We start from the raw sequence: 27,627 nt of genomic DNA, 5'->3' as shown, positions 1-27,627 counted from the left end.
TTTCCACTGAGCTGGTTTGCAATTTTACCAAAGAACATTTGCAATCCTTAATTTCTAATATAAAGTTGGAAAAACTGAGGCACAGAAAAGTTAAACATCTTATTAGCTTCCGTAACTCAGAGGTTAGATCATAGAATACTTTTAACTTTTAAATTCCAAGTATATGTTAAGGTAGGGAAATCAGTTTCTCATGAGCCATTTAGATCTTGGTTAAAAATATAAACCAAGTAAAACTTTTCTTCAATATAGCTGCTTGAAGACAATAAAAATCTCCCAATTACTGCTTTTAAAAATCCCTGTTATGATTACTGGATAATTTTTGCTTTCATAAATAACCATTTGTCATTCAAGGGAAAAAAATGTATTCTCTTGGATTTAGCTCTAGTTAGTTCGCATAGGGTGATGCGCGCTGAGGAGGGCACCTGTTGGGATGAGCACTGGGTGTTGTACGGAAACCAATTTGGCGATAAGTTTCATATATAAAAAAAAGAAACTTTAAAAAAAACCCAAAAAACCAAAAAAAGAAAGAATTGATATATACGATTTGTTGGTCATTTCCGGTCCTCTAATAATAAATATCTTCCGTCCCACTGGCTTGCCTGGCTGCCTCACCTGTAGTACAGCTTCTTCATCGTAAAGGGCAAGCAGCTGTAGCACTGTTTATAGATCTTATTCCCATCAGTTTCCAGTTCCGATCCGCACTTTGCACAGCCAGTATATACGATGTCAGGAAGGGAAGAGAGGATGCTCCTCAGGGAGCTGTGGTCATTCAGAGTTATCTTCTGAGCTGCTGTAACAGGTATCACTAGCTCTAAAATCTGGGCTTTGATTAGAATCACTCCTACAAGAGACCAACAAAAAGACGTATTTATAAATGATAGGACCAAAATTATAACTGCAGTTTACAAACATGGTTAATGATATGGTTGATTCAGTTGCTTTTACGTTGAAGGATATCCCTGAGGACTCGCTTTTGGTCTTCTCTTTTGTTCACTCTTTCCCTGGACAATCTCACCTGCTTGCAACTTCAGTGTTTACTCTGGGAAGTGAGGGGTGAGCTGCCGGTAACTAAAAGTGAAGATTTATTTGGAGAGTTTGGTTGCAGAGGTGGGTGTTTTCTTCCTCTCTGTTCTCTAGCATCATGCAAAATAAGGTCTATCCTTCTTTCAGGGGAAATTCCTTCAAACACTTGAAACCAGCTAATATACCCTCTTTCCCTGTCCTGTCTTTCTTCTGATCATTGCTAAAAGCCAAGTGGCAGGTCAGCTATTCTTTCAGTCTCTGCTTTATCCAAAATAATACACCACTAGCTTATCCTCTGTTTAAACTTTGTTTTTGTTTTTCAATTTCCTGCCCATCACCATCCATTCTCTGGGCATAGGTTACACAGCACATGAGCACCGAGAGTCTGCATTTACGAAATGTGTGACTCGCCAGGACATTGAGCATGTTCCTTGACTGCTCACTGGCTCACGCATTCACCTGTTAGACAAATACTGAGTATCTGGTATCTATCAGGCATTCCCTTTTTCTAATTCACTTTTGCCTTATTATATACTAGTGAGGTCTGTGAGTTCATCTGAGTTCATCTTCTCCCCTCCTCTCCAGATTCAGTTTAAAGCCTTTATTTAAGCCTTTGGATTTGTTCTTCTTCATCCTTTTAGCAGGGAGTATACTCCAGGTCAGGAACTCATCCTTCTGGCTACCTATGCTCTTTTTGGGTTATCTTCTTTAAGACTCCCACTAATGGTGACTTTCCTATTCCTAAGTCCTTCTGTTTGCTTTAGTCTTTTGGCACCCAAAGATTTTTCCAATCATGTTCTGTATCCCTACATGAATTGCAAGAATACGTAGTGGTCAGCATACTTAATAAACTACAGCAGACTCTACATCACACCTTTCCACAGACATGTTGAATCACTAAAACATTGATGAAAGAATTCAATAATTTTAGAAGAACACTAACATCACTCCTAACATTTTATAAATTTACACACCTCTATATAAGAATTAAAAGTTCATTATTAATGTAGCTTCTGTTTCAAGGGGGCTTATAGCCTGCTGGGTACTGACATTCTGCTGATGGAAGGACCAGATGCTGAGTAAGCATCTTCATTTCTTTATAAGGAGCCAGGCACAGCCTCACCCCATCCAGCTTCTGTGAAGTTTTGTTAAGAGAACAGACTTTCTTAGGAAATTGTCCCATGTTAAGCTCCCTTTCTCCCTCCTTTTATTTAACTGAAACATGTCAGGAAAAAACTGCTTGTACTTCTATATACTCTATCCATTTCTGTCTTAAAAACACATAAACAATGAGAGAAACAATGAATTTAGCCCTCATAAGTGAACACAAAGAGAAGGAAAAATGGCTAAAAGGACCACTCTGAACACAGCCTAACCAGGGACTGACTGTACAGCACAAAGTCTCTGCATGGTTTAACAACAGGGAGTCCATCTCCAGAGTTTGCAAGGACATGCCCAATCCTCAGCCTCAGCCCCCAAACCAAATCTCCAGAGCTGTGAGCACCTATTTTGTTAGTGTTTATGATAGTCATTTTTATTTTAAAATCTATTTCTATGTCTTCAATTCCAGCAGGGAGCTGCTCTGTGTAAGAGTAGATAATAGAGCTGACTTCTCCATGACACCAAGTTAAACGTAGCCCCTATTCTACCTGTGGCATACTTTCTTGCAGCAACCAGCTGCATAAGCCTATAGTGCTCTTGGAGGGCAGAGGAGGGGTGCATAAATATGAAGCAGTATAAAAATTTGCATATTCTATCATCTGTGTTCATCTTCCGGGAATGTTAACTTTTTAAGGTTTTACTTTTAAGTAATCTCTACACCCAACATGGTGCTCGAACTCATGACCCCAAGATCAAGGGTTGCATGCTCTACTGACTGAGGCAGCCAGGCGCCCCCAGGAATATTAATTTAAATTAACTGTTAGTATTGGGGTGCCTGGGTGGCTCAGTCAGTTACGCATCCGACTTCAGCTCAGGTCATGATCTCTCGGTTCATGAGTTTGAGCCCTGCATTGGGCTCTGTGCTGACAGCTCAGAGCCTGGGAGCCTGCTTTGAATTCTGTCTCTCCCTCTCTCTCTGCCCCTCGCCTGCTCACACTGTGTCTCTCTCAAAAATAAACATTAAAAATTAAAAAAAAATTAATTAACTGTTAGTATTAATAAATGTTGCAATGTAGAACTAGGCATATGGAGTTCTTCTCTAAGAATAAATCTCTGTATTCCATTAAAAGTTGGGTTTTTTTTGTTTTTTTTTTTTTTTTTTAATTTTTTTTTTCAACGTTTATTTATTTTTGGGACAGAGAGAGACACAGCATGAACGGGGGAGGGGCAGAGAGAGAGGGAGACACAGAATCGGAAACAGGCTCCAGGCTCTGAGCCATCAGCCCAGAGCCCGACGCGGGGCTCGAACTCACGGACCGCGAGATCGTGACCTGGCTGAAGTCGGACGCTTAACCGACTGCGCCACCCAGGCGCCCCTAAAAGTTGGGTTTTTTGAGAAGTGTTACTGTTTTTGTTTTCCACTTGCATTCTCCTTAGACTTATAATGGTCATATCTTGGAGAACATATATGCATACATATGTGAATTAACACTACACAAGTCAGAAAATTTTAATCTGGCATTTGCCAACGTAGAAAAAGGGACTGGATTTATGCTCCCATCTTATGATATAATAAAAAATAAATATTTAATCTTTGTCCCTAGTTCCTGGCACAGAGCTCTAAAAAATGCTTGGATCTCCAAGTGATAAGAGTGACTTCCGTATGCTAATAAGATGATGACGGGTGGCTGGGGGCCCATGGGCAGCTTCAGGTCTTGGTGGGGAAGGGGGCTGATGACCAGAAAGACCAAGGCATGGTTAGAGAGTTGGAACTTTCAGCTCCACCCCCCCAAACTCTGGGGAGTGGAAAGAGGTTGGAGATTGAATGAATCACAAACAGCCAGTGGTTTAATCAATCATGCCTACACAAGGAAACCTTGATAAAAACCCTTAAACAAAAGGGTTCAAGGAGCTTCTGGGTTAATGAACATGTTGAGGTACTGGGAGAACCTGAAAAGGGTGGAGGCTCTGTGCCCCTTCATCCATACTTTGCCCTGTGCATCTCTTCCATTTGGCTGTTCCTGAGTTGTATCCTTTATACCAAACCACTAAACGCAAATAAAGAGTGTTCCGGGGGCACCCGGGTGGCTCAGTTGATTAAGCGGCTGACTCTTGAGTTAGGCTCAGGTTATGATCTCACAGTTCAGTTTGTGAGATGGAGCCCTTGTGTCAGGCTCTGCATTGACAGCACCAGCACAGAGCCTGCTTGGTCTTCTCTCTCTCCCTCTCTCTCTCTGCCCCTCCTCTGCTCACGCGCATCCTGTCTCTCTCTCAAAATAATAATTTTTTTTTTTTAATGGATACATTGGAGTTCATCAAGATTCAAAACTTAGGGCCTTCAAAAGACCTGGTTAAAAGAACAAGTGAGAAGATAAGTGATAGACTAGGAGAACATCTTTGCAAAGCATATATCTAATAAATAATTTTTATTCAGAATATAAAGAACTCTCAAAATTCAATAATAAGAAAATAATCAGCCCTTGTTTTTTAAATGGGCACAAGATTTCAGTTGACACTTCATCAAAGAAGACATATGGATGGCAATGAAGTACATGAAAAGATGCTCAATATCATTAGCCAATAGGGAAATGCAAATTAAAACCACAACCACCTATCATTACCTAAATTAAAAAGAATGCTCATACCAAGCATTGACGTGGATGTGGGAAAAACAGAACTCCCACACACTGCTTGGTGGAAATGTAAAATGCTACAACTACTTTGGAAAACAGTTTGACGGTTTCTTAAAAAATTAAACACACATCTACCATACAATACAGCTATTTATTCAACTCCTAGGTACCTACCCACCAAAAAAGAAAGGACTATGTCCATCTAACACTTTATACATGAATGTTTATAGAAGCTTTACTTATAATATCCAAGAACTGGAAACAACCCAGATGTCCATCAGCAGATGAACAGACAAATCGCAGTGCATTCATACAACAGAATAAAAAGGAATGAATTAGTGATATGCACAAAAGCAGAGATACATCTCAAAAGAATTTGCTTAAAGATGCCAAACAAAACAGTGTACATAATATATGATTCCATGTATAAAAAATCATAGAAAAGTCAAACTAATCTCTGGTGATAGAAGGCAGATTGATTGCCTAGAAGGATCAGGGGGCAGGCATGCATGGAAGGGAGAGATTACAAAGGGGCAGACTGGTGATGGTTTAATGACTGTGGTGATGGTTTCATGGGGTTCGTGTCAAAACTCACCAGTGTGAATGTGTATACTTCAAATAAGGGCAGTTTACTGTATGAAAATTATGCCCTAAAAACTCAGTTAAAAACCTTTTTAAATCTGACACTCTGAGCCGTATTTGAAAAGCACTCTGATAGATCCTCTGCTCTGCCTATGATACAACTTACACGTTTCTGTGGATGTACCAAAAGGGGGTATAGCGTGCCAGCAAAAAGTCCCAGAAATAAACTTGAAAATCTTAGCATGTGATCTCTTAGGAGCTTCAACCCATTTCATTTTGGAACAGATTCTTTTTTATTAGAATTGTAAAAATAATCTTATTTCACTTAAACCACACCTAGCATTTAATAAAATCTAAAACCATCTATAAGAATTCAGAAAATTACTCATGCAAACGGGAGAATAAAATTAAAACTTACTATCAAGATCCAAAGTTCCTGAAATATTCTTAAAAACTTAACCTACAAAAGCACCAAAAATGGTAATCTTATATAAATTCTGAGAAAAAAAATTTGACCAAATATTTTCTTCTTCATTAGAAAATTTAAATTATGTAACAATAAACCTACAGATACATTCCATTTTTTTCAACCCTCATTTCCCCTCTAAAAACAATTGCTACAATAACCACTAGAAAACATTCTATTAGTTTCCAAGATTGATGATCACTGACATTTACTGATTGATTATCGGCATTTAGCAACCTTAAATATAGCCTTGAATGCCGTCTAATTTGTTATACCTTTAACTAGGAGTTAGCATACTTTTAGCATCATCTCTGTACTTAGGAAGCCAATGCAATTTATGAGAAGTATTTTCCACTTAACTTGTATCACTTTATCTAGTTATTTTCACTATTTGACTCTCTTTATTCTGAAGTGTATAACATATTGAACCTAAAGCACATTCCTTTTACTACTGCACTCTAATTACTTTAATGGTATTAACTTCATGGAAAGCGTGTACGTGAATAAAATCCGTTTCCAAAGCCATTCTTTCATGTAGTGTTTCTGAGGATTAATTTTATACCCATATATGCACACACACATACAAATACGTGAGTTCAGAAAGTACATTATATTTTACTAAGCAGTAAGCAAATTGCGTGGATTCTATATCAATGCTAAATTTTAACAACCATGTATGTACAGGTGGCAGCTTAGTAACTTGATAAAATGCTTATCTCAACAGTCACTCTGGTTAGGGTCATTTTTCTATTTCCGGTTTATTAAATGATGAATGGCTTGTATAAATATGCAAAAAATATTTTTAAGTAATTCTCTAATAATTACAACTTAACCTCAAAGGATTGGTAGGCAGAAAGCTCAGAAGATGCAAATATCTGGTTCGGCTATTTATGATGATCTGTGTTTCACTTTTATGTTCAATTGTACATTTTTCCCCACAAATGGCAGCTTAAACTAGCAGTGTCTTACATATATAGAGATCTTACCTGAACGCTTATCCTCTAAGTGTGTTGCCAAATCTGACATCTTCACAAAGGAGGGCATGCTTTTTTGGAATTTTGCTTTAAATTTAACCGCCCTTATATCATCATCAAACAGGCACTCACAGGATGACCAAGATGTTGTATGCAATTCTAAGCTTTCTAGGATGTAATTGCGCTGAACAAAAAGATATTTAAATTCCCAAATATAATCTTAAACAAACAAACAAACAAAAACAAAAAGTCACCAAAAAAGAAATAATCTAGGCTCAGAATCAAATTAAATAGATCAATCTGATTAAATCAGTTAAATGCAACATTTATCGCACTAAGGAATTTGGGTGTAAAGAGACAAAATGTGAACGCTGTTTTAAGGCAATAGGATAAAGATGCTGGAGATAATTTTAATAAAAATGTTTTCTAAAGATTTCCTGATCTCTTAAACAGTCATAATTTATCATAACCAACTGCTTTTCAGAGTAGCTATTTCCTGTTTTGGTATCTACAGGCAAAGATTTTTAAAAATAGTAAGGCATAGAAATGGACACATGTCTGCCATAAGTAATACCTCTCATTGATTTTCCAGCACCTTTGTTTTCTTATTTAGCTAATTTTTCCAGGACCAAAAAAAAAAAAAAAAAAAAAGCATTGAGAGACAATTGCATGTATTTTTAGCTCCATCAGTAATAATTTGAATACTTAAAACCACAGTAGCACAGAGCTCCTTCCCAAATAATCACATTCTATATTAATAAATTCAACTTTATAATAAAACAAAAAGATTTCTTAGCACTAAGTTTTCTTTTTTTTTTTTTTTTAATTTTTTTCAACGTTTATTTATTTTTGGGACAGAGAGAGACAGAGCATGAACGGGGGAGGGGCAGAGAGAGAGGGAGACACAGAATCGGAAACAGGCTCCAGGCTCTGAGCCATCAGCCCAGAGCCCGACGCGGGGCTCGAACTCACGGACCGCGAGATCGTGACCTGGCTGAAGTCGGAAGCTTAACTGACTGCGCCACCCAGGCGCCCCTTAGCACTAAGTTTTCTAATAATAACAGCTATTTTTATAAAACAGTATTTTTAGTTTCTTTCAGGCAATAAATGTAATTCACACCCCTCCCCAACACTGCCTTAGTTTTTTTCCTTAGTTTCTTTTGGAAAAATGGACAGTCTTAAAAACGGTAAATCTGTACAGACAGAGCATCGTTAGGAAGAGCTAAAGCATATATATTCCAAGTTATTGCTTAAAAACAATTGCTATTTTTAAAATGGTTTGCTTGTCTTATCATAAAATACATGCTTAGAAATCAGAGAAGCTAAATAAGCAAATAAATAACACCTGGAATCTCAACATCCCCAAATCAACACAGTTAACACTTCTGTGGACATCCAGTTGTTTTCAATGTGATTTTTACTTAATATGTTAAATATATTTTGTATGTCCTTAAGTATTATTCGATATTAATTTTTTTAATGTTTATTTACTTTTGAGAGAGAGAGAGAAACAGAGAGAGAGCAAGCAGGGGAGGGACAGAGACAGAAGGAGACACAGAATCCAAAGCAGGCTCCAGGATCCGAGTTGTCAGCACAGAGCCCAATGCAGGGCTCAAACCCATGAACCATGAGATCATGACCTAAGCTGAAGTCAGATGCCCAAATGACTGAGCCACCCAGGCATCCCATTATTTTATACTATTTTAAAATACTACATAATATGTCAATACTTTGGCACAGATATTCCAAAATCTTAAAAATTATTATAGCAATTCCCTATTTAAAGCATGTTGGTTGTTTTTTCAATTTTTTACTATTATAACAATACTGTGATAAATATATTTTTAGCTACATCTCTATAGCCATGAGAAATTCCTAGAAGTATAATCATTAGGCGAAACGTATTCCAAATTCTGAGATTTTCAAACACATTATCAGTTGTCCTCAAGAAAGGTTTTGCCAATTTACATTTCCAATAGTTTATGAGAGTAGCTGTTCCTCCACATATTCTCTAGCCATTTCTCAGGAGAAAAATCACGGGCTGTCATTATCTTATTTGTGTGCCTTCAATCACTAGTAAGTAAATTTTTTTCATATATTCATTGGCCGTTTTTATTTCTTCTTTGGGGGACTTTCTGTTCATATCTCTTGCCCATTTATCCTTACAGATATTTGTCTTTTGCTTATTGCATTATTTTCTGACAAAATGCAATATTTTTTTCTGGTTTTTCACTTTCTTTTTAATTTGGTATATGGTGTTTTTATGTACGGTTCTTGTTGCTGCATTTTTTTAACCTTCTAATCTTTTTTTTTTTTTTTAACGTTTATTTATTTTTGAGACAGAGAGAGACAGAGCATGAACGGGGGAGGGTCAATGAGAGGGAGACACAGAATCTAAAACAGGCTCCAAGCTCTGAGCTGTCAGCACAGAGCCCAACGCGGGGCTCAAACTCACGGACCGTGAGATCATGACCTGAGCCGAAGTCGGACGCTTAACCGCCCGAGCCATCCAGGCGCCCCATAGTGTTATTTATTTTTGAGAGAGAGAGAGAGACAGAGCATGAGTATGGGAGGGGCAAAGAGAGGGAGACACAGAATCCGAAGCAGACTCCAGGCTCTGAGCTGTCAGCACAGAGCCCGACGCGGGGCTCGAACTCACGGACCGCGAAATCATGACCTGAGCCGAAGTCAGCCGCTTAACCAACTGAGCCACCCAGGCGCCCCTAACCTTCTAATCTTTAGATACCAAATAAGTTTGCTTATATTTTCTTCTACTACTCACGGTTTCTTTTTTTAAAAGATATTTGAAACTTTAATGCATCTGGAATTTATTTTGGCACAAATATGAAGTATAAACTTAATTCTCCTTTTTCTCAAATTGTTAGCTCGATATTTCAAACATTACCTGCTCTTTTTCCAAAAGGAAAAAGTCTCCTTTATTTCTTAATTATAAATAAAATATATTTACTATAAAATATTTATACAATAAAAGAGCAGTAATAGATAAAATAAGATTGGCCAATGTTTTAATATAGTAGATAATTATCTGGGTACTGTAGCTCATTTTATTATTTTGTATATATTAAGTTTGAAGTTTTTACTAAAGGTTTAAAAAATAAATGTGGATTCACACATCCATATAATTCAAACTAGAGGCATAAAGAAAAAAAACACACATAGCATTTTAGTATCTCCAATTCTTTAGTATTTAGTATTTCCAATTCTTTTAATGTATACGCATACTTACATACCTGCTTTATTAAAATGGGATCCTACTGTACATGAAACTATATAATGTACTTATTTTTTTCCTTTTTCCATGTTTTTAATTGCCATTACTGCACCAATACGGCATATGCTTTATATACATATATATTTCATTTTCAATTTTATCATGTACTGTTTAAACTAAATATTAACATCATTTCCATCTCTCCAGGCTAATGAACATACATATCTTTGGTAGTGAATACCTTTCTGTGTCCACCCAGACCACAAATGACCTTCTCAACTGCTCCTTCACCCTCTGAAATAAGCTCAGGCATTCCTATTGTACTTCCCCACCCTGTCCCTGAGGCCACAGTTGATTGAATAGAATTCAATCCAGGCAATCAGATTTTCTGTGCTAGGAATTTGGAAATGGCACTGGTCTAGGTTAAAAGGAAAAGTAAGAGCAGGAGCTACAGAGTAACCATCTCCTGCTGCCTTCCCTATGGTTGAAAAGCAGAGGAAGTCTGCAAGGAGTGAATAAAGCAGACAGACAGAGAAGCTGCCTGGTACCCACAAAGCTTTTCAGCTCCCAGTCCCAAGAACCCCTGAACCCATCAGCGCTCTTGCTCTCTGCACCCTGAGACATTCATTCCTGTATACGTCAGATACATCCCCCTGAATTGTTGAAATTACCCAGAGAAGAGGTCCAGTTCTAACTACAAGCCCTCTGTGCCCAAGTTTAAATGTAATTTCTTAATACATTCCATGGATGGCAAAACCTCTGTGCACAGACATTTTCAAATGTGTGGGGTTTTTTTTTCTTATCATTTGAAATGAAGTTACTTCCTCCTCAAACTTGAGTCTCTTCTTAAAGACTGGGAATTTTGACTGGTTGCTTAATCTGTATTTTATTCTTAATTCATTTATTCATAAAGAAAACAGGGGCACGAGGGTGGCTCAGTCGGTTAAACATCTGACTTCAGCTCAGGTCATGATCTGGCGGTTTGTAGGTTCGGCCCCACGTCTGGGCTCTGTGCTGACAGCTCAGAGCCTGGAGCCTGCTTCGGATTCTGTGTCTCCCTCTCTCTCTGCCCCTCCCCGCTCACACTTTGTCTCTCTCTCTCTCTCTCTCTCTCTCTCTCTCAAAAATAAATAAACATTAAAAAAAGAAGAAAACATCTATGAGGGCAGGCACAGTGCTGTGTAATGAGCATACAGTGGTGAACAAGCATGGCAGGATGCTTGTATTCATAGAAATTTTAATCTATGGAGAAAATCAGTTTTCAAGCAAGCAAATAAGCTGGATAATCCTGATTGTGTTCAGTGGCACAAATGGCCTTCAAAGAGTTGATCTGATAGACAGTGGTTATGCATATGTGTGTGAGGCCCCTCTGAGAATATGAAATTGGGGTTGAGAAATGAAGGAGCCATCCACGCAGGGAGCTTCAGGGGAAAGCACTCTGGACAAAGGAAACATGTAAATTCAGGATCCAAGCCAGGAAAAAGATCAGCAAGTTCAAGTAACAGAGAGGAGTCATGTGCAGGTTGGACTAGTTAGTCTGAGGGAGACTGGTATTGAGACAATTTGTAATACATTTTTATATTGAATCATGAATTAAGGATGTGAATAGATTTCAAACTTCCATGCAGACCTAACTATGATTTTGCATGAAGTATAATCACAAATGTTGGGATCATTTGCATTACTCTGCCTATTTAGTAATATCACAAGAGTGATTTTACTATAATTTGTTACATTTTTAAAGTATTAGATTTCTATTAAATACTTTCAGGTGAATATTGCATTAGAATGGCATTCACTTCTGAATAGCTTATTTTATGTACCCACTTATCCCTAAGAAGTCCACACTCATTAGGACCTAGACTGTGATCAACACTTGCTACATATGAGGCATCCTAAATTCCCATGCATATTTCAAAAGAATGTGAATTTGGGATTTCTTATTATTCTTCCCCCAAAACATCACCTCTGTGATCTCCAGTATTCAGTAACAACTACCTGACGGTCATTTCTGATTATATCACCTACATGTGAGTTTGTTATTCTCAGGAACAAGTAAAACCAGTGCCCAGTGTGGAGGTTAATATACACAATGCCTCAAGAAGTCCTAAATGAATACATAAAATGCTAACAATTTCTGAAGGGAGAATCACTTACTTAGATGATCCTTCAAAATTGGTATTATCATATTTTAAAAAGAATAATCTTGAGGTATTGAGGTGGATATCATAACTTAAAAGTGATGGTAATGAATAAAGTATGCTAAATGAATGAATGAACAAAGAACAACTGTATCTTAATTCCTGGACTCACAAATTTTCAATATTAACCTAAATACCATAGAATTATCTAGAGACAACTGGAATGTCTCTTCTATTAACCAAAGAACTACTACTTTTCAAAGAATATCCACATTAAGCACAGAGCAGTGTGCTTGGCTACAGCTCCATTATCAATGGAATAACACCTTTGACCTACATTTTGTCCCACATGCACTAGACTCATGTTCCCAGCTCTGACATAATGGTCAATAATGATGGCTGGTCTACCACTGACACGTGTTTGTCGGATTTCTCAACTGAACAAATATTTGTTGCTGTTTGATCCTAACATGAAAGTCAAAAGTCAGACTTATCTCAAATCTTGGTTATGGGTTATTAATGATTAAAAGAGAGAATGTGACAGATCGTATCCTTAGATAATTATTTTGTAGGTAGAAGTTTGGGAAGAGGCATTAACTCTTTGGGGTAAAAAAAAAAAAAGTCACACACCTAATCAATCTGTAGATTAATTTAGCAGGATAAAATGACTGGTAAGCCACTAATTAAACTATCTCTGACTGTTACAACTAAAGAATCTCACAATATCAAAATGAAGATACATCATTTTCTTGAAACATCAATTCCATTTAATTAAATACATCATAAATTATTATTAAGTCCTGCTTTAAAGAAAACGGAATCGTGGGTCATATTTTAAACACGAACATTCTATGGATGGCTAATAGTCCGCACTTTTAGAACAACTGGTATAAAAGCCTGGAATGCACTCATTTATTAAACAGTAACATTGAGACTTGAAAGGGTTAATGCAGCTCCCCTAACATCTGCCTTATAACCAGGGAGAAGTTTATTTATCAGGGTACTTTGGCTGAATAAAAACTGTAGAAGCTTCTCCAGAATTCAATTTTAAAGAACATTTCCTGAAGGAGATAAGACCTTCGCTAAAAAGGTAAAGTAGTATACCTGGGAATAAGTAGAAGCTTTTATTCTACCACCGTTAATTATAGAGGACTTTTCAGATCACTAAACTGCTTACAGGAGGTATAAAATTATAACAGAAGAAATCTCAAGAAGAATAGTCAATTATGACCGCCTACTATTTCGAACACAGACCTTCTTAATCTCTTAAGAAGTTCCTCATCTGAAGCTCATAAGCATTAATCATTTACCTAACTATAAATAAATTAAATGTTTTTTTGGTGTATTTACCTTTTTTCCTTTGAAGTTGAGGGTACCAGGCTGCTCCAGGACCCCATAATACAAGCACATAATGTTGACCTTGGACCTGTTCCACTGTTAACATAACTTTCCTTTGCTTCTGTCCTCTATAACTGTATAATGCCTCTGGAAAAGAAATATTTTAGTTGGCATTACTCTCTCACAGGGGACGCCATACTCTAATGTCTCATGATAAATACAACCGTGATACCCAAATGATATCCTAAGAAAGTCTTGTATCTTAATTATTTTATAACCTAAAATTGAGAAGGAGCCCCCAGTGTTTACCTGTCAGTATAGTGATATCAACAACCCTCAGCACCGCGTGGACTAACATGTCCGGCTGCAGCTCCTCCAATTCTACAAATTCTATACTGCTCACTCTCTGAGGCTGCCTCTGAGGAAGATCTCGGAGATAGGAATGTTTTGAAGACACGTATGCCAGTAAGTCTTGAAGTACAGCATCACTGACTATCTTGGAATCTAAGAAAGAAAAACACACGCATGCAGAAAAGATGGCAAAATTATATTTTCTTGAAAACACAGTATTTTCTTAGAAATGCATTTTATCTTGTAAAGTGTGATTAAGTGTAAAAAACACGCTTTCATTTCTACAAATATGTAACTTATTCTTAAATGTTTAGATGCAAAACATAAGCCTGATTATTTTTAACCAACGGAATTAGAATTATTTACTATCTCCAGAAATAACTTGCCCTGTTCCCTTCTCGGTTCCATTTTTCTACCAATTAACTAAGACCAGTATTTCTTTTCTTTTTTTTTTTTTTTTACTCCTCCATTACCCTCTTACACCCAATCGGTCCCCTAATCCCTGCAGTCTGATTGGCTCACACCTTCCACGACCATCCCAACCACTGCTATTCTTCCTCAAGGCTCTCACATTTCTCACGTGAAATGCTCTTAAGGGTCACCTACCTGACCCTCCCTGAACACATCTTCCTTTTCCCCACTTCTATGCCTCTGTCCTTACGATTGTCCCTGGCTACAATGCTGCCATCCTCTCAACCTATCCAAATACCACACCGAATACACTATGGAGAGGCTCTCAGTGATTTCTTCCCCTGAACTTAGAGGGTTTTTATCTCCAGCTCCCGCGTGGCATGTGAGCGTGTGCTACACTGGCATATTCCCTTGATTATTAGAACAGTTATTCAGTTCTTTGGTCATTATGCCATTTACATGTTTTTCTCCTATGTTTAAATTATTTGTCTCAACGTTTCTCATTTTTTGAGATACATTTACATATAATAAAATGCACACATTGATAAGTTTGCTGATTAAAATTTAATTTCCTTGAAGGAAAGGGAGGTGTATTTGAATATATGGTGGATTGTTGATCAAAATACAATCTTAGCAAAAGGCACTTACGTACTTTTTTAGAAGGTTGGGTCTATTTGCCGATTTCAGTAGAAAAAAAAAAAAGTAATTCTTCTTTCCTTCTCCCTTTAACACCCTCCTCCTAATGTATTTCTTATGCCACACGAAAGCCTCATTATTCATTCACTCATCAGAAGACCATCCACTGTGTGCCAGGCATCATGCCAGGTTCTAGGGATACAAAGATATACCTTGTCTGTATACCTACCATTATACCTGCACAGAAGAATTATCAACCTAGAGACAGTCAATAACAAACACAGGGCTTAGAGTATAAGAGATACATGGAAGCATTCTAACAACATACAAAATCAACTGCCCAGGCAAGTGGAAAGAGGCTTTATTGAAGAAATATTTGAGCTGGGTTTTGGAAAAATGTCCTAGAGTTTTCTAGGTAATAATTGGAGGAGGGGGTATATCTCCAGGTAAAGAGAAAGGGGTCTGTATCCCTTTATGTATTATAGATGCCTCTGGCAGTCTGATGAAGTATAAATCCATTATCAGAATAATATTTGTATAATAGCCTTATTGAGATATAACTCACATGCATAAAATTATCTTTATCAGAATAGTATTTTTATAACAGCCTTGTTGAGATATAATTCACGTGCATAAAATTCACCTTTTTAAAGTGTATAATTCAGGGCACCTGGCTGACTCAGTCAGTAGAACATTCAACTCTAAACCTCAAGGTCGTGAGTTCAAACCCCATGTTGGGTGTGAAGTCTACTCAAAAATAAAATTTTAAAAAATGAAATGAAATGAAAAGAAAGAAAAGAAAAGAAAAGAAAAGAAAAGAAAAAAGAAAAGAAAAAAGAAAAGAAAAAATAATGGGGCACCTGGGTGGCTCAGTCAGTTAAGCATCCTACTTCAGCTCAGCTCATGATTTCACGGTTCATGGGTTCAAGCCCCAAATCGGGCTCTGTGCTGACAGCTCAGAGAATGATTCTGTCTCCCTCTCTGCCCCTCCCCACTCATGCTCTGTCTCTATCTCAAAACTGAATAAACGTTAAAAAGAATTTTTTTTTAAGGGGCACCTGGATGGTTCAGTCAGTTAAATACCTGACTTCGGTTCAGGTCATGATCTCACAGTTCATGGGTCCAAGCCCCTTGTCAGGCTCTGTGCTGACAGCTCAGAGCCTGGAGGCTGCTTCAGATTCTGTGTCTCCCTCTTTCTCTGCCCCTCCCCCGTTCATGCTCACTCTCTCTCTCTCTCTCAAAAATAAATAAATATTTTTTTAAAAAATTTTAATTTTTAAATAAAATATAATAATAAAAATAATTTAGTTCTACATAGTATTCCACTGTGGAAATGTAACACAATTTAATCAACCATTCTGCTATGTACAGGCATTCCAATTTTTCCCTCTTGCAATTACAAATACTGCCTCATGTTGTTATAATCGTATCTTTAGGACAGATTCCTACAAGTAGGCTTGCTGGGTTGAAAGCTGAGTACATACGTACTTTGTAATTTTGTATCACCAAATATCTCTCCAGAAACTGCAGCAATTCTCATTGCCTCCAGCAATGTGTCAGAGGGCCTGTTTTCCCACAGCCTCATCAACAGCATGTGTTATCATATTTTTAAATTTTTGCCAATCTGATAGTAAGAAATAAAATTTCTGTGTAGTTTTAATTTGAATGACTCATGTCTTTTTCCCATTTTCCTATCACTCAATTTGTAAGAGTTCTCCCTATACTAGGAATATTAGCCTTTCGTCTAGGTGTATGTTGCAAATATTCTCTCCAAGTCTGCCGATTGTCCTTTGGCTTTGTTAATGGTGCTTCTGGGTATGCAAAATTTTATTTTTCTACAGTCAAATTTATCTGTCTTTTTTTTCTTTAACTGCTTCCGAATTCTGAGAAATAATAAGAAAGTGTTCCCTACATCAAGATGATAGAGAAATTCATCCATGTTTCCTTCTAGTAACTGAATGGTTATATTTTTTATATTTAGATTTTTAATCCATTTGGAGTTTATTCTTCTATTTTGTGTGAGATACTGTTCTAATTTTGTCTTTTTTCGAAATGGCTACCCAGTTGCCTCACCACCATTTATTAAAAAGTTTACCTTTACCTCAGTGATCTCAGATAACATCTTTGTCATATACTAAATTATATGTATACAGGTCTAATTCTGATCTTCCTGTTCTATTCCACGGGTCCATTTGTCTATTTATGTACCAGTATCACACTGTTTTAATTATAGAGGCTTTACTGTTTAATGCCTGTCTCGTAAGCATGGTCCCTTATGCTTTTTCTTTCTGAATGTTTTCCTGGATATTCCTGCATGTTTGTTTTTCCATACGAAGGTTAGTATTAAGTTGTGTATGCCATAGCATGGCTTCCCAATATTGTTATTGAGACAGCCCTGAATTTATAAATTCACTTATGGAGACCGGATACCATTATAATGTTGAGTCACCTTATTCAGGAACAGGGAATGTTGTGCTTCCATTTCTTCTTGTCTTTCTTTCTTTCTGGAGTGTTTAAATTTTTTCCTTATATAGGCTTTGAAAATTTCTTGTTAAATGTATTCCGAAGTATCTTCTTTATTGCTTTCACCAATGACTTTTGCCCTACCATCATGTCCTCTGTTCAGTGTTTGTGTATGGAAGGCTAGTGGCGGTTTCAACATTAATTTTAGTATCCTGCTGCACCACTGAATTCCTTTATCGTTTGAATTGATTCTTTGGTTCCCTGGAGTGTTTCTGATATGTTATCAAAAGCATTTGCACGTATAGTTTTTACTCTTCTTCACCCATCCAGATACCTCTGCTTGTCTACTTGTATTGGTTGATAACTCCAGTATCATGATAACGAGCGAACGAGCAGCAGAAATAGTGTACATCCTTACCTTGTTCCAGATTTTAGTGGAAATGCCTCTAGTGTTTCTCCATTAAATAAGATACTGGCATTAGGACTAAATACATCTGTTTTAGTGACACAGTATCAACTGTATTGTAACTGTTACCACTGTATTGATATATTATATTTATTGATCCTGAAGGAGAAAGTATCCCTCAACTCCATTTCCTGGAGAGCTTCTTATGATAAAGGGGTGCTCAATTTTGTCAATATTTATGGAGATAATCATACAATTTTTCTTTCCATTAATATGGTATATGATAGTCATAGATCTTCTAATATTGAAACACATCTTTCCATTTCTGGAAAAAATCTCACTTGGTCATTATTTCTTTAAGGTAGTGTTAGATTTGGTTTACTAATATTTTGTTTAGACTTTGTATGCGTGTACAATACTAGTCTGTATTCTTATTTGTAATGTCTTTCTTTGGTTTAGGTGTCAGTGTCTTACTTTATAAAAGGAATTAGGAAGTTTCCTTCTTCAATATTCTAGAAGAATTTTCAGAGCACTGGAACTATCTGGTCTCTTGGTAGAATTCTCCTGTGAAACGATGTGAGCCTGGCAACATTTTTGTATAATTTTTAAACTAATTTTGAATAATTTTCTCTATTTCTTCTATAGAACTGGTCTAAGCTATATCTCAAATCCATCCATTTCTCATTATCTCTGCTGGCCACCCATTATCTCTCAACCTTGACTACTGCAGTAACTTCCTAACTCCCTAATTCAGCTCCATGAGCAGCCCTTCGCAGCCAGATCTATGGTATTCCCATCTCTGCCCTTTGTTAGTTTCCGTCATAGCATTCATGATCACCCTCATGTCTGTAGGTTCTTCCTTATCGGCCCACCACACAGGGACATCGGTGCCACGAAGGCTGGCACCAGGGGGACACTGTTCACCACTGTACCCCCAGTGCACAGTGCCTCAAACAACGTCAACACTTCATACATATAAACCGGGTAGGTGAAGAACTCAACTTTAGTTATTTTATGAGATCATGTCAGTGCTGATTGTCTGCTGACTAGTTTCCCTCAGAAACAGGGAAATCTTAACCCTTTCCAAACACCTTTGTTATTGTTCTAACTGTTGTTACTCTCTTCTACTTACCCTGCCTTCCTTTGAGAATACTTATTATTCACGGGTTGGAATATGCTGTACCTTCCATACATGCCACACAACTTTCTTGTTATTCTAATTAATCTCTTGTAAAATCAGTGTATTCTTATGTACTCATGGCTATCTTTCTACGACACTGTTTCAGTATTCCATCAGATACATTTCGCTTACTATTTCTCCATTAATATTTCTGTATTGTTATTATATATTACATGCAGGTTCAATACCTCATGGTTCAATATATTACATGCAGGTTCAATACCTCACATTTAATCTTCACAGCAACCCTATAAGCTACGTATGTATTTTAATTTCCATTTCACAGATGAGGAAACAAGGGTACAATGAGGTTAAGTAACTTGCTGGAAGACACAGACTGTGCAAGTGGTAGGGCCAGGATTCAAACCTTGCTCTGACTCCAGAGACTATAGCTACCAGTTTATACTGTCTCCCTTACTTTGTTTTCTTTTTTTTTTTTTTATTATTATTTCTTGGAGAAAAAGATAGCTTCTGGGCTCTTCAGTGCTGATTTTAAAGAAGAGAAAAATGGATGTCAGAGAAGGAAGGTAGTCTTTCCTTGCAGTGCTGGACTGAAGAACAAGGATTCGAACCACAACTGGCTGACTGGGAGGCCCAGGCTTTTCTCATGACCTCAAGGGTTCCTAACCAGAGGCTGGGCAACCCCACAGAGAACTTTAGCCTGGCAATAGAGAACTTTAGAGGTCCAGGGAACCATTTGGAGTTATGTGCAAAATTCTGTGTCTATTTACCTAAGTCTATTTTTCTGGAGAAAGGGAACATAGCTTCTCTAAGAGAGCTAGGACTCCCTAAAAGGTTAAGAACTACCACTATGTGGACACTCTAAGAAAAGTAAGAAAATGGAAACTGAACCCCAATATTTCTTAAAACAAATATGATTTACAACGTACGAGTTTATTTTTATAAATTCTATTTTCAGTCTTACTAAAGAAAATAAACCAATACTGTCCAGCTAACCTGTTTAGAAAACATTTCGTAAAATTACTATTTTAACTTTTTTTTTCTAATATGTATATATACTTTTGAATACTAAGAAATGATTACATTTAAAACGTGTCTTACATTCTTCAGACTGGACAGACGGGTAACTCCCAAGATTTAATAACTGACTGGTAAAAGTTGATTGTAGTACTGTCTCACCAACCCAATGATCTTCATGAACAGTAACATCTAGACAGGGGGAAACAAAAGTTCTGATCATGTCATAAATTCCTTCACACTGTGGTTAACTTGCCAATCATAGCAAAATATTATTAACATCTCTCACAGGCCAGGCAACTAAAGTTCAAGTGGGTTAAATCATCTGCCTAAAGCCACAAAATGATAAAATAGCAACAACAGAATTACTTCTGTATATTCGAACACTATCAATATGGAAGCTCATTGCTCCACAAAGAATGGTTTAATGGCTTTTGTTCATGTAAAAAAAAAAAAATGTTATAGTGTCTATTTTGAGAAATTAAAAGGAAATCATTTAGGGGCAGGAAGCAAAGTAATGGTTCCAAAACAGTAGTGTCTAACAGAGTAAATAATATTAGTATGCATTTACCCCTTCTGCCACAAACACATATGAATATACGACATCCTTAAAGGACTTGGATTATTTTCCCCTCAATAGCATGGTAATCTTCATCTACAGATGTTAAAAGTGAAAGGTTTTGGAGGTAAGGAACACTTTCCAATAGGAAAAAGAGAGCTCTATGATCTAAGATGGATACAGAAGAATCATAAAGTGGAACGAAATATACCAACAGGTAGAAACAATTTCAAGTAGAGCAAAACTGTAAGTTAGAGACAGAGACATATCAATCTCTGGAAGAATATAAACAGTGCATAAAAGAATATAAACAGTGCATAAAATGCTAGAGGTATAAAGATATCCTAATAGTAGCCAATTTTTGAGATAATAAGGAAGAAAAACAAGGATGCACACATTCCAAGTAGTCACTTCCAAATTTACACCCAGACCCTTTCCCCAGCTTCAAACCCACTTACCCATTTATCCACAACTGCCTCACGGGCATTCCTGACTGGATATTCTATTGGCTCTCCAAATTCAAAAATTGCTCAAACCTGCTTTTCTTCTCACATTACCCATCTCATTTGTTGGCACTGTGGAGCTAGCCAGGTAAATTAAAATGTGAAGTCATTCTGAACGTCTACCTCTCCCTCCCCACCTTCTGTCTCCAAACCCCCACCTGCTGAACACTGCCCCGTGAGTCTTCCCTCCGGCCCTTGACAGCACTGTTTTATATCATGCATTCCTTTCTCTCCTGGTAGGTCCCCTTCCCACCTCCAATCCATGTCCCCCAGGGCCAATGAGTAATTTTTCACGAACATTAATGTGATCCATTAACTAGTTTAAAAAACACTCAGCTCCCCTCTGCCTGGTCAGAAACAGCTAGGACAGCATTTTAGACTCTTCATAATCTGACCATCAGGATGCCTACTCTTCAGGAAGGAACAAATAAGAAATTTCAAGGACAGGCTTCGGAAAACTAGGTTGTAAAACCTATGTTGGGTTAGTGACTTGCTAATCACTGGTGACAGGGTGGAGTGGAATCAATGGCCCAGCCCTTGCCTCCTGGCTGTCCTGATTCCCTCTCACTTATATGCCCTAGAGCCTCTCCAATTTGTTCTTAAAAATCTGTGGTTTCCCACAGATAGGGCCCAAGGTCCTCTTTGAATTCTGGTCAGCAGTCTCCCGTAGACCATCCTTACTTACAGCATCTCTTCATTCTATTGCTGAAAGTCTAACAGCAAAAGGTCAACTGTGTTACTGAATGGAACGTGATCTAGAATACATCTGCTGTGGGAAAATTTTCAGTTTTGGGGTGTATATCAGTAGATAGTATGAGATATCCAACATAGAGATATAATAATGTACAATTGGATGCTGTTAATTAAAATAGGATTTTACCTACAAATTTCTATGTAAATATAATTTTACTACCTAATTAGGAAAGTATAGGTTTCTCTGTTTTCCATGAAGTTTCCATCTGTCCACACAAACAAAAGAAACTTATTCAGAAATTGATGAACTAGATTACTTTACTAAGGAAATAAGGTAAAAGAGGGGGAAAAAAAAAACCCTGATATTATTTTTAAAGGTGCTGATAGAAATCATCCAAATATCCTATAATGAGAAAATGGCTAAGTAAAGCAGTAAAGTCACTTAACAGGAGGTTACCTAGTTGCTAACAACCGTATGGACATTAGGGGAAAACACAGAGATGGCAGGTCTGAGTTTCCATCTGCCAGGAAAAGTCCTCCTATGGGGCCCACACAGTGACAGTAATTGCCTTGGTAAAATAACCAGTCCAGGGCTCAGCTCTCTCTTTATAGTCTGGGGAATCTGATTTTGTCAGCATCCCCAAAATAGATTTCAGCTCTGCAACATAAGCTCACATTAAACAGGTTCATGAGACAAACAAAAAAAAACCAGAACACAATTTTTTTTTTCCACTGAGGCATTAATTGCCACAGAAACAACATTGGCAGCCAATTCTCACCTTGTAGGCAGTTTCACACCTGGGAAGCCAGATCATAAGCAAAGGGCAGCTCAGTGAGCACTGAATCAGAACAGAGGGAGCTGGATGAACCGCCTTGCCAACAAATAAGATGACATTGCCAGTGGGACGGGACCGTGCTGGGCCTACGGGTTACAGCCCACGTTTATCTCCTTATTAGAGGCTGGACCTGATGTACAGCCTGATGCATCTAATGTACAATAGCCAAGGCTCTCATTCCCCCAGCAAGCCATTAGGTGGGAACCACTAATGATTGCCTTCATGTTTTCTTTTTCCAAGCTTCTAAGGCTCACCCACTCTTCTTCTCTACCACATTCTTTCTTTAGACACGTTATTGAGCTTAATCAGTTTCCTCCCAGTCTGGGACTCATCCTTAAAATGACTGGTATCTCCGGTCTAATACAATGTGTATTTATTTTCAATTAATGAAGAACCTGTAACACAATGTTAGATTTCTTATGTCAGAAAAAGAAGCACGGTAAAAACCGTTCCTTGGAAGGTATTATGCTAAGTGAAATAAGTCAGTCAGAGAAAGACAGATGTCATATATTTTCACTCATATGTGGAACTTGAGGAACTTAACAGAAGACCGGAGGGGAAGGGAAGAGGGGGAAAAAATAGCTACAAACAGAGAGGGAGGGAGGCAAACCCTAAGAGACTCTTAAATACAGAGGACAAACTGAGGGTTGATGGCGGGGGAGGGGGGAGGGCACCTGTTGGGATGAGCACTGGATGTTGTATGTAAGTGATGAATCATGAGAATCTACCCCCAAAACCAAGAGCACACTGTATACACTGTATGTTAGCCAATTTGACAATAAGTTATATTAAAAAAAAAAAAAAAGAATGTTCTTAATGATTACAAGTATATAGTAAGAGTATGGGTTCCAGAGTCTAGGTGAAATCCCGGCTTTGCCACTTCCTAGATGTGTGAAACTGGTGGCTTTACTTTTCTGGGTCTCGGTTTCCTCAAAGTAAAAAATGGGGATAATAATCCATACCTTTTTCATACAGTTGTTGTAATGAGTTGACATACATGCAAAGTTTAAAACACAAAATAAGTTCCCAATAAATATCAAGCATCCTCTGCGTACGTATACACATTCTAAGGAGCACAGGGAGAACAACGGGACGGTAACTCTCCGAAACATTACTGGTGGTTACGTGGGGCTGGTTTACTATCAAAAGGTCTTCCTTTCCACATTTCCAAATGTGATTAATCAATTTTAGTAATTAAAAACACAATAGAAAATCTGTCTCTGATCCCTCACTAAGAATGCAATGTGCACAGCATTATCAGGGAGTAAGGAGTAGAAACACTGTCCTTTCATAAGACTGCTAATATAAAGAAAAAGCTTAAAAATAAGACACACGTAGACAAAGCCATAAGAAAACAAAGAGCAAGCCTGATGATATGACCTGATTGCTAACAGAGCAAATGAAGGAGGGGTGCAACCAGGGAAGGCTTCGTAAAAGAGGAGTGGAAGGGAGGTTCAAAACAAAGCAGACTAGAGCACAGGCCCAGATACAGCAAAGCACAGGATACAGGGCAATGGTTAGGAGACCAAAGCAGATGCTGGAAGGGGCTGGACCACGCTGGCTCCCACAGAGGCAAACGGTAAAAAGGTGGGGTAAAAGTGGGAGTGCAGAAAAGCCTACAGCTTTAAGCTACCACCATCCCATGATGACCTTACCTGTGAGCAAAATTATATCTCCAAGAAACACTGTAAGTGCCCAAAATGCTGCAGTCCTCCACAGAACGACCTTCTTCTTAATTTCTGATTGGTCAGTTACCACAATCGTTGCTAAAGGCACTTGAGAGCCAGAATTTGGCCCAGATTTTATATTTATTTCTTTCACATGACATGGAGATAATACCATGACTAAACAATTATACTTCCGACCTTTAGAATCACAATTTTTTATTAATGATGTCTTTTTAATCCCCTTAAAACTAGACACATGCCTCTGGCCCACTGCTGCAGTAGGATCTCTTGCATCAGAAACCAACTTAATTTTCTTGGATGGTTGGAAGGCTTTAGACAGAGCTTTGGAATGGCCCAATTTATCTTCAGAGGTCCAACTTCTTTTAGTAGAACTTTTGTGGAAGGTATTTAGTTGGGAACACAGTATTCCTGAGCAATAGGACTCAATGCATACATCACTGGGGGGCACTTTGTCTTCAAAACTGAAAAGTTCCTGAGATCCTATATTTTCTTCAAGACCTTTATCAGGCTTCACGTGAGTGTCACCACTTTTTGTTTCAGGACAAACAGGACTGAAGAGTTCAAGGGAATGTGCTTGGTTTTGTCCACTTTCATCTCCTGCAAAATCATTATTAGGCTGAATCAAATTATCTTCAGTTATCCTTATTTCCCCATGACTTGCCTTTGGTTCAATCTCCACGCTTATGGGCCCTTTATTTCTAGAATTTTGTCCTTTATACTTCCTCTGAGATAGAAGAACAACCTGGCTGGCAGTCATTATACTAAGAAATTCAGTATCAGTAGATATTTTAAGGTCTGAGACCCTTCTAACAGGTTCAGACCTTGGCTTATCTTCCCTCTTCAAGGAAAAGAACCCTAGACACTGGTTTTGTCCCTCATAATGTCCGGTTGGCACACATTCTGTTTCAACAGCTCCCGGCCCTGTATGAATGTGTTCTGTACCACAGACCAAATCCAGTGCAGCGGCATGCTTATGATCTAACTGAAAGACATTTTTGTGGAAGTTTTGACCACATGTATTTGACTGATCTTTGTGCTGTTCATCTGTGATTTTCTTATTGTCACTGAAAAGCTTTGGATACTTTTCTCCTTCAGTTAAATGCTGAACTCTGCCCTTAAGTTCACGTATTTGCACATCAGAACTAGTTATATCACTCACCCCTAAGATGTGACTCTTCTGGGATTTTCCAGTCTCCATTTCAGAAATACAATGTGTAAAGTCTTCTTTCACATGAACAGATTCATTCATTGCCTTTGTTAAAAAATGACCACGAGGGAGATCTGGAGGGCCAACAGCTTCTAGGACTTGATAGTCTTCAAGAGTTTCGTGCATGCCTTTTTCATCCCTCGGATGTAAAGAACGGTGATTGTATAAAAGTTGAATTTTTTTCCAGGGGTCATCATCAGATATTAAAGAAGTTCGCTCCTGTGACATTGTCATGTTCAGTGGACCACCTGGGGCACCCCAAAAAATGTGGACTTGAGATCCTCCACTCATAGTTTCTGAAAAAAATTTAAATGAGTATTTTGTCAGATTTTTTATATATTAACTTATTATATGCCATCAAAAACATAATTAATAAAGGTTGTTTATTTTGGTATTCCATTAAATTACGAAAGGCACAAATATACAAGAAATCATAAAGGAAAATCAAAATAGCCAGAAAATATCCTCACATGAAGACTCTTTAATACATTAAAAGGGATACTTAAAAAAAGACTACAAAAAAAAATAAAGCTAAGTACACTGACATCAAATGGTGTTTAATTACATTTAAATAACAAGTTAGTAGAGAAGGAAAAATAAAGCATTGGCTTAATTGTACTACAATCACCTTTAAATTTCCTGTTTTCTTCACTCCATAGACTATCTCAGTAACTTTGGGGCCTCCTTCCTTCAACTGTGAACTTAGTTCCTGAGACCAAAATAGAAGGTTCAAACGGGAAGGGAGAGAAAATTAAAAAACTGAGGCTTGAGGCTGTCTTCAAGATGTAGAAGTGACTGTCATCTATGCTCACTCCAATCTGTTAGCATAATAATTACTTCTGTATTTTTAAATCTTCTCTGAAATACAAAGAATTAAGAGTAGTCATTTTGTAATACATGGATAAAAGAAACTCGTTATAATTTAAACTTTTTTCATTAACTGTGGCACCTGATATAAGTACATCTAAGAAAGCATCTTATTCATTAAGGTAAAAATGAAGAATTGTACCATGATTTACTTGATCATAACTGACTTTCAAAAGGAACTTATTAAAGAGATCCAGTCCTGGAGTTTGTTGAGAACTCTTTCACAGTGCTCCAGGGACAAAAAGACGGATAAGGCTCTTGGCCTAAGGGAACTGTCAGCCTGGTTTTAAAAAAACAAAATGGAGGGGTGCCTGGGTGGCCTAGTAGGTTGAGTGACTGAGGGTTCAACTCTTGATTTCAGCTCAGGTCATGATCCCAGGGTCGTGGGACTGGCCCGTGTCAGGCTCCACACTCAGTGTAGAGATTCTTGAGATTCTCTCTCTCCCTCTGCCCCTCTCCCCCACTCACACACTCTCTTTCTCTAAAATAAAAAAGTTAAAATAAAATTAAAAAACAAAAACAAAAAGGAGGGAAAAATAGTGAGTATAAACTAACATTCTCAAAATAATGTAATGGATACTATAGACTATAAACAGGAAACGACCATCAGCCAGGGAAGAACGCAGCTACGGAAAGCAAGCATTGTGGCTAAGAGCATTTAAACAAAGGAAACAGCATCAGTAACAGGCAGAGTTATGAAAAACCATGGTATGACTAAGGACTTTTGATTAGAGTATAGGGTCCTTTGTAAAAAGATAAGTTTTCAAATCGTGAAAAGTCCATATAGAAGTATGGAAGTATATAGGAAGGAGGAACCATCAAGAAATGACAACTATAATCTCCCGTCACTCTTATCCTTGAAGATTCACTCATTGTCACCTTTTCCAAATCTAATAATTTATCCAATTATAATTCTTATGATTTCAATATCAGTGTGGATGATCCCTGGCCTCTCGGCTCCTTGACCTCTTCTCCTCCATTGACTGTATTCTCCACCTTATCCCAGTTATCCATTCGTATAGTCATGTACCCTCCCATTATCAATAACTGCACACCCTTCCCTAAACTCAATTTTAAACATTCAACTCTCTGACTAGCTTCTCCCATCTTCCTACTCACCCCCTCTAAATGCACAACTCCAACAACTTTCTGAACGTGCGGGATCTACAACTGATCATACATACCACATTTTTACAGCTTCATTCTTCACTTCCCTCCTTAACCAGCTCAGCCACTATGGTCCATTATTATAATCACTCCCTAGCACACATCGCTAATTCTACTGCTCTCCTCACTAAGATATTTGCCCAGCTGAACTCAAACACTGGTTGAATCACCACCTACTCTGCACCTATAGCC

General features: G+C 37.7%; 1 protein-coding gene and 1 long non-coding RNA gene across 8 annotated transcripts in view; one reads left to right on the top strand and one right to left on the bottom strand.

Moving 5' to 3' along the window:
* The window catches only part of SHLD2 (shieldin complex subunit 2), an 83,862-nt gene that overhangs the window by 10,326 nt on the left and 45,909 nt on the right, over positions 1-27,627 (bottom strand). For 5 of the 7 annotated variants that reach the window (XM_045437925.1, XM_045437928.1, XM_045437931.1 and 2 more), the window contains 6 exons: positions 24,162-25,697; positions 20,000-20,107; positions 13,800-13,994; positions 13,503-13,637; positions 6,792-6,998; positions 613-841 (listed from right to left, as the gene is read on the bottom strand). In XM_045437925.1, coding sequence (XP_045293881.1) covers positions 613-841; positions 6,792-6,998; positions 13,503-13,637; positions 13,800-13,994; positions 20,000-20,107; positions 24,162-25,697 — 2,410 coding nt within the window. Of the gene's footprint in view, positions 1-612; positions 842-5,757; positions 5,800-6,791; positions 6,999-13,502; positions 13,638-13,799; positions 13,995-19,999; positions 20,108-24,161; positions 25,698-27,627 lie in introns of those variants that run through there. The other 2 variants (XM_045437932.1, XM_045437926.1) reach the window with 2 other exon arrangements.
* LOC123576716 lies at positions 13,149-26,472 on the top strand. The gene is made up of 2 exons (XR_006701553.1): positions 13,149-13,242; positions 26,061-26,472. It is a non-coding gene; the product is annotated as an uncharacterized LOC123576716 (long non-coding RNA).

The sequence above is a fragment of the Leopardus geoffroyi genome, chromosome D2 (genome assembly GCF_018350155.1).
Source record: "Leopardus geoffroyi isolate Oge1 chromosome D2, O.geoffroyi_Oge1_pat1.0, whole genome shotgun sequence".
NCBI lineage: Eukaryota > Metazoa > Chordata > Mammalia > Carnivora > Felidae > Leopardus > Leopardus geoffroyi.
The sequence above is the reverse complement of the archived record's forward strand: the minus strand, read 5'-3'. Positions and strand labels throughout refer to the sequence as shown.